The sequence below is a fragment of the Blastomyces dermatitidis genome (genome assembly GCF_000003525.1).
Source record: "Blastomyces dermatitidis ER-3 genomic scaffold supercont1.1, whole genome shotgun sequence".
NCBI lineage: Eukaryota > Fungi > Ascomycota > Eurotiomycetes > Onygenales > Ajellomycetaceae > Blastomyces > Blastomyces dermatitidis.
This window is the reverse complement of record NW_025544774.1, coordinates 5,650,025-5,657,977: the sequence shown is the minus strand read 5'-3', so window position 1 is coordinate 5,657,977 and position 7,953 is coordinate 5,650,025. Positions and strand designations below refer to the sequence as shown.

Genomic DNA, 7,953 nt, shown 5'->3' with positions numbered 1-7,953 from the left:
ATTCAAATAGCAAAGTATGAGAGTCTGGTCTCAACTGCAGTTTTATTGATATAAAAGAAGTGTTTGATCATGTTTCAAAGTCAAAGTTAATTCAGACATTGAAGATATTAAAACTGCCACTTTTTCTAATAAAATGAGTTAACTGTTTTATATCTAAAAGAATTATATAACTCTTCTTTGATGGAATGAAACAAGACAAGACTGAGATAAAAATAGGAGTATCACAGGGGTCTCCAATCTCACCCATTTTATTTGCAATATACACTGCATATCTATTCAAAAATAGAAATATGAGAATAGTGTGATCTCCGAGTTATGTGGATGATATTGGTCTAGTCTACAGCTCAAAAACTATCAAAGAGAATTTGAAAGTAATTGAAGAAGCTGCAAAGGAAATCTTTGTTAGAGCAGATATCAATCAAATTCAATTTGATATGAATAAAACTGAGTTAATTCATTTCTTTTCTAGATTCAATGAGAAAGAACTATCTCTAACTCTTTTAAATAGAGAGATTAAACCCAGTGTAAATGTCAAATGGTTAGGAGTATGGTTAAACTCCAAGTTGAATTTTAAATATCACATTCAACAAAGAACTGTCAAGGCAGAAAGACTATTGAACAACATAATCAGACTATCAAATACAGAGAGGGGTCTATCCTTCCAGGCTATGAGACAGTTATATATAGCCTGTATTACATCAGTAGCTGATTATAGAGTTCAAGTTTGGTGAAATAATTAAGGGAATTTCACTGAACTCTTTCAAAGTCTGCAAAACAGAGCCTTGAGAAGAATTCTGGGAGCATTTAAATCATCTCCTATTAAAGCAATGGAAATTGAAGCTTCAATTCCTCCTCCTACTATTAGATTTGAAAAGGCCTGTATGAACTATGCTCTGAGAGTTGTAAAGATGAGCTCAAATCATATAATCAGAGAAAGAGTCTCTTCTTCATTTCCATTAATTAACTCTGAAAATGAACTGAATTGAAATAGATTTCTTGATTGAAATGAAAATAATTCTTCAAAGAAAATGCCTTCTCAACTGTACAGACTATACTCTCTGATTAAAAATCAATTTTCTTCTTTAAATGTTGAAAAAGTTGATCATGAGAAGTTATCTCTCTGAAGAAAAAAGCTTGAATCTCTTATAGACTTACAAATAAGTGAACTATCAAAAGAGAAAGAATATGAACAGCATTTGAAGAGAATTTCTACAATCAATATAAAAGACTCTATTCTGATTTATTCAGATGACTCAAAAAATGAGAACTTGAACAGATTGAGCGCAGATATTGCTTATACTGAAGATAATATTAATTTTATCTCAGATTTCTGAAATCTAGGCTCTGAATGTGAAGTCTTTGATGCTGAACTATTTGCAATAGTGAAAGCTTTCAAACTTATTGAAATAAAATCTCATAAAAGAGGAAATTGTTTGAAAGAGGCATGGATATTCTCTGATAGTCAAGCTGCTTTAAAAAGACTTAGAAATAGTCAGATTTATAATGGTCAAATGAATCTTGAACTGATCTTAAACTCTGTTTTAAAAATTCAAGAGAAAAGAATATCAAAGCTGAGAATTCATCTGCACTGGGTTCCTGCTCATATGAATATTCATGGCAATGAATTGGCTGATTCAGCTGCAAAAAAGGGTGCAGAATTAAGCAGATCTATTCAAAAAATTGTGTCCTGGTCTTTTATAAAGAGAAAAATAAAAGAATCTTGTTTAGACAAGTGGAATGAAAGCTGGCAGAAACAAAAGAAGAGTATACATTATTCAAGATTTGAAACAAAACCCAAGTGGAAATCTTGTTCAATTAAATGTAAAAAGAAAATATTCTCATCTATAATACAGCTGAAACTAGGACATGGCTATTTCAAATCTTATATACAAAGATTTGATGATAGATTTGACTCAATAGAATGCTCATTCTGCAATACAAATGAGAATCCTGAGCATATTATAATGCACTGTGCATTATACAATAGTCTCAGAGCCAGATTGAAAGAGAAGTATGATCTAAATCAATTAAATATGAGATTCTTATTCTCAACTGAGACAGGAATTAAATACTTAATAGACTTTCTATCAGAAACTCAAGCAGCTACAAGAAAATGGCTAAATTCAGAATTATCTGAATATGAAGAGGAGGAAATCAATCAGATATAGTCTGTTAAAACAGCTATACACTCTCTTTTAAGAATTTGTTTTGTTATAGTCTCTCTTTACTTTTTCTTTTTCTGTATCTTTTCCTTTCAATTTCTTTCTATCTATCTATTTAATGTGTCTATCTTTGAGACTGTGTTCTTTCTCTCTTTTCTTTTGTCATGATATTGTCAAATGGTTACAAAGTATCAAAAGATGTTAAAACACTGCAATTTGTAAACAGTTTTTGTATTCTGGGCTGGAATTTTCTGATTTTGCATATCTGAAATTGATGAATGTACAATAGTTAACTTTACAGACATAGAAAAAACCCTGAGAACTAAAGTTCTCAGGTAGATGTCATAGTCTCTGACTGCATACATCTATAATTGAAGAATAATAATAATAATAATAATCAACTGCTTGCATTATATCTAGTTTATTATCAGAGTCATTTCTCAATTCTCTAATATTAATAGAAGTTTGAGAATTCAAATTCTGTTTACATTTTACTGAAGAATTGAAGTTTGAAGACTTAGATAATTAAGAGTTTCTTCTTTTTGAGCTTGCAGTTGTGAGTTTACTGGCTTGACTCTTCTCTTCAGTTCTAGATTGACTTTGAGCTTCATCTTTTCTTCAGTTCTTTTGAGTTCTAGGAGCAAACATACATTCTTTTGAGCTAGATGCATGTTTTTCTTTGCAATTAGAGCACTTAAGCAGAGTATATTAACAAATTTCATCTCTTTTTAAGTATATTTCACATTTATGCTCACTAGTTTTGTGATCTCTGGCACAGAATGCACATTTTGAGTCTCTAAAATATGAGATTGTAAAGTGTTCATATCTTTGACAGTTTGAACACTGTGTTTGAGCTTTGAGATTCATTCTCAAGTCTTTGTATTCATGAACTCTCATTTTCAAATCTGCTACTCTTACTTCAGAGATCTTTGACTGTTCAAGTGTTTTTATATATACTAGAACAGAGGCATTTCTCCTGCTTTGTCTGAACTCAATTGAATTTAGTCATACAGGTTTCTTTCTCAGTTGAATAGAGTTATATTCTTTCAATTCATTTTTGAGAAGTAGTATTCCTTCTTCACAGTCAAAAATTTCAACTAGAATATTATGAAGAATGAATTTATCTCACTTTTCATCTCTTTCAGATAGAATTGTTATGTTTAGTAAAGATTCTACTGCTGACTTTCAGAGATTCTTATTCTGAATAAGGAATTCAGCACTGAATTCAGACATTGTAGTCAGAATGATGAAGTTTTCAAAGAATGATGACTTAATTGAAGCTATAACTGGTTTTTGAACTTCAATATTAGTCATTAACTGAGAAAAGAACTGCTGATTGATTTCATTTCTAATTCTGAAAATGAGGTTTGAGTTTAGCTTATTTCTCTGCAATATATTCTGATTTGAGACTTTGAGAATAAGTCTTCTATTTCTGAAGATTTGAAGATTTTTCTCTTTTTACACTTTCTTTTTTACTTTTCTATGAATAGAGACATGAGCAGTATTCTTCTCAGTTTTCTCAGGATTTTGAGCAGGTTTTGAGACAGCAGGTTTAGAGATAGCAGATTCAGCTGCTTGAGCATATGTTTTCTTCTGATTTAAAGAAGAAGAAAAAGTAGAAAGAAAGAAAGAAGAAGAGTAAGATGAAGAGTCAGTCATTGTACTGAGAATTTTCAAGGTTTTTTGAACTGTGTTTGAGATTCCAAGTTTGAACTTGATCATCTTCTGTAGTTGTCTAGTCTGAGTATGAAGAATTAACAAAACTTCTTCATTCATCTCACTCAGATACTGCTTTTCAAGAATCTTGCTTACTTTTTCAAGTTCCTGTATTTCAAGAACTTGTTATTTCTCTATTTCTTCTTTCTTTCTTCTCTTCAGAACTTCAATCTCAGGAATAGCATTTGAGAAAGCATCTTTTTCCACATCAACTGAGTGTATTTTTAAACTCATTGTTTTCACTCAATGAAAAGTTGATCAGACTGTTTCAATTGAGATATTTCTAAGTCTGTTTTCAATTGAAAAGTTGGTCAGACTGTTTCAAAAGAAGAATAAAAGACTTTTATGTATAAAACACCTGATTTTTTTCACACTAGTTCAGTAACTAGGTTAGATTTTTGAAGAGAATCTAATAAACTAAAATTGATTTTTAAGATAAATTAATAAAATCTTTACAATCTCTTTCTTAGAATACAGTGAGGAAAAGTATGATATCAATTGATAATAAATCAGATGATATAACAGTTTTTGAGAGAAAAACTGACAAAAAATAAATCAATTTTTTGCAGAGAAATTGATTAAAACTATTCAATTTTATTCTAAATCATTCAATTCTTCTCACACAACAAGTGTGCAACTCAAATCAGTTAATAAAGAGTGTAAAAAAGAATTAAGTATTAATAAAAGCTCTTCAGTCACTGAAAAAGTAATTCTTACTTAAAAGAATATGAAATTATAATAGAAAACAACTCTGTTTTTAATTCTTTGTAAGAATATTGTATAAAATTCAGAGAAAAACATCTTACTTTTTCAAGAGAAGTAAAAAACTATTTCTAAGATCTTTTTTTTTTACATTAACTACTGCAGAAGAATGAGATAGAAACTGCTAAGATATACACTACTGTATACTCTCTATCAAGACTTTTTCTCTTCAAAGTCTTGATATTATAGAGAATATAAGTCTGTTTCTATATAATAATATAAATATTGTCAGTGAGATGTAGAGGAACTGATTATTTATATCTCAAAATAGAAGACTTTATCAATGATTATATTAATATAGAGTTAATTCTCAAATTCAATAGAAATCTAGTATTACTGTTCTCAATCTCTTGCAGAATCTATTGAATATTAAGATATTAAAACTAGATTTAATATATCTCACTATACAGGGATCAAAGGCTCAGTCAGATCTTGAGATATACTGATTTTATAGTTGTTGATGTGCTGTTGACTCATTGTCTGTTGATTATGTGCTTGATATTATCATCAAGGTATCTTTTTATATTTTTCTGTCGGGGATGGGCCAGATTGGAAAGGGCGGTACAAGGGTGGGACTTGGTGTTGATGTTTTGGAACATCAAAGATGGACAGGGTTTTCGCGAAGGTCGCTCCTCAGATATCTCCACAACTACAGATTGGGAATCTTCCAAAATTGAGAAGATTGGTGCATACGGCTAGGTCTCTTCACCTTACAATTTGTATGGCGATTTGGCCCGGGGTTGTGGTGTGGTAGGGGAGAATGGGGGGATAATCCCACGCAGGAGTTCCGAACGATGTCTGGTTCACATTTGGCTGAATAACTCCACCACCACACGGGGTATGCGGTCGGCGATGGGGTCAAAATGCTTGTATGATCGAGGGCTTTTCGATGAATCTATCGGCGGGTTCTTGTTCGAAAAATCGAGCGAGTTCGTGGTGGAGCGGTTGTAGATTTTTGAAGAGAATCTAATAAACTAAAATTGATTTTTAAGATAAATCAATAAAATCTTTACAATCTCTTTCTTGAGATACAGTGAGGAAAAGTATGATATCAATTGATAATAAATCAGATGATATGACAGTTTTTGAGAGAAAAACTGACAAAAAATAAATCAATTTTTTGCAGAGAAATTGATTAAAACTATTCAATTTTATTCTAAATTATTCAATTCTTCTCACACAACAAGTGTGCAACTCAAATCAGTTAATAAAGAGTGTAAAAAAGAATTAAGTATTAATGAAAGCTCTTCAGTCACTGAAAAAGTAATTCTTACTTAAAAGAATATGAAATTATGACAGAAAACAACTCTGTTTTTAATTCTTTGTAAGAATATTGTGTAAAACTCAGAGAAAAACACCTTACTTTTTGGCCGAATGGTTAATGCGGCCACCCGGTAGCACCTTGGCGTGGGAAACCAAGGTGTGTGGGTTCGAAACCCGCAGGGGATACATTAAATCCGGAACTCAAGCACCTCAGGTTTCTAATAAATACAGAGGTGTACAAATCGCTTCAATAAAATCGCTCTATGTTCCTGGGCTGGGAAGTTATTATCACATGTATCTAATTGTCACTCCTTCGTATTTCCTATGTTCTTATTATCTTGGCGTGGTCTCAACACCTGTATTTCCTCCTGTATAACCAACACTTGGCCTGTATTTAACATCACGCAAGAACTCATCATAAGCTCCGCTTGCATATGAGTATAATGGAAGAATAATAATAATAATAATAATAATAATAACATCTTACTTTTTCAAGAGAAGTAAAAAACTATTTCTAAGATCTTTTTTTTTTGCATTAACTGCTGCAGAAGAATGAGATAGAAACTGCTAAGATATGCACTACTGTATACTCTCTATCAAGACTTTCTCTCTTCAGAGTCTTGATATTATAGAGAATATAAGTCTGTTTCTATATAATAATATAAATATTGTCAGTGAGATGTAGAGGAACTGGTTATTTATATCTCAAAATAGAAGACTTTGTCAATGATTATATCAATATAGAGTTAATTCTCAAATTCAATAGAAACCTAGTATTGCTGTTCTCAATCCCTTACAGAATCTATTGAATATTGAGATATTAAAACTAGATTTAATATATCTCACTGTGCAGGGATCAAAGGCTCAGTCAGATCTTGAGATATACTGATTTTATAGTTGTTGATGTGCTGTTGACTCATTGTTCACTGATTATGTATTGAATGCTGTTGCCGAGGTATCTTTTTGTATCATTCTGCTGGGGATGGGCCAGATTGAGAGGGGTAGTACAGGGGTGAGACTTGGTGTTGAAGTCTAGATACACTGGCGGCGGACTGTGAAGGTTGCACTTCAGAAGAGTCTGTTGATTATGTGCTTGATATTATCGCCGAGGTATCTTTTTGTATTTTTCTGCCGGGGATGGGCCAGATTGGGAAGGGCGGTACGAGGGTGAGACTTGGCGTTGGTGTTTTGGAACATCAAAGATGGACAGGGTTTTCGCGGAGGTCGCTCCTCGGATATCTCCACAACTACAGGTCGGGGATCTTCCAAAATCGAGAAGATTGGTGCATATGGCTAGGTCACTTCACCTTACAATTTGTATGGCACTCTGGCCCGGGGTTGTGGTGTGGTAGGGGAGAACGGGGGATAATCCCACACAGGAGCTTCGAACAACGTCCAGTTCACATTTGGCTGGATAACTCCACCACCACACAGGGTATGCGGTCGGCGATGGGGTCAGAATGCTCGTATGTTCGAGGGCTTTTCGATGGATCTATCGGCGGGTTCTTATTCGAAAAATCGAGCGAGTTCGTGGTGGAGCGGTTTTGAAAGATTGATAGTTGTTTGTTTTTCTTTAATATACTCCGTATAGAGAGAGGATCTGTTGAGCCCCAGTAGCCGAATGATTAATGCAGCCACCTGGTAGCGCCTTGGCGCGGGAAATCAAGCCATGCAGGTTTGTAAGAAATCCCGCTTCTCGCGGATTCTTTACCCCTATTCCTATCTCTCATGTAATCAATAGGGCTAGCGGCCCTTGGCTACACACAACTATATAGACTGGAGTTTGTGAATACTATTCACAACTCAGCTTGAATACTATTATACATTTAATCTCTACATTTTATCTTTCTACTGTGAATACTTCTAGTAGTTAACAGTATATATTATGTCAAGCTACAAACATCTGAATAATCATCTATAAGCACTTATTCTTATATTTCAAGCTCAGTCAGTCAGCAATCACCTGTTATGACTGAAAGAACTAGAAACTCATGTACTTTAATCTTTGTGAACTCTACTGTAGACACTCAGAAGCAGTTATCTGAATCAT

General features: G+C 33.0%; 1 protein-coding gene and 1 pseudogene across 2 annotated transcripts; both read left to right on the top strand.

The window, feature by feature from the left end:
* Window positions 1-6,000: 6,000 nt before the first annotated feature.
* On the top strand, window positions 6,001-6,089 carry BDCG_16202 (annotated as a pseudogene). Its single transcript has one exon. The product of its transcript is annotated as a tRNA-OTHER (tRNA).
* A 951-nt stretch (window positions 6,090-7,040) lies between these two features.
* On the top strand, window positions 7,041-7,451 carry BDCG_16201 (uncharacterized protein; the record flags this gene model as incomplete). The annotated part of the gene is made up of 1 exon (XM_045425457.1): window positions 7,041-7,451. One exon carries the CDS (start codon window positions 7,041-7,043, stop codon window positions 7,449-7,451), a length of 411 nt encoding a protein of 136 aa, XP_045279281.1.
* Window positions 7,452-7,953: the final 502 nt, after the last annotated feature.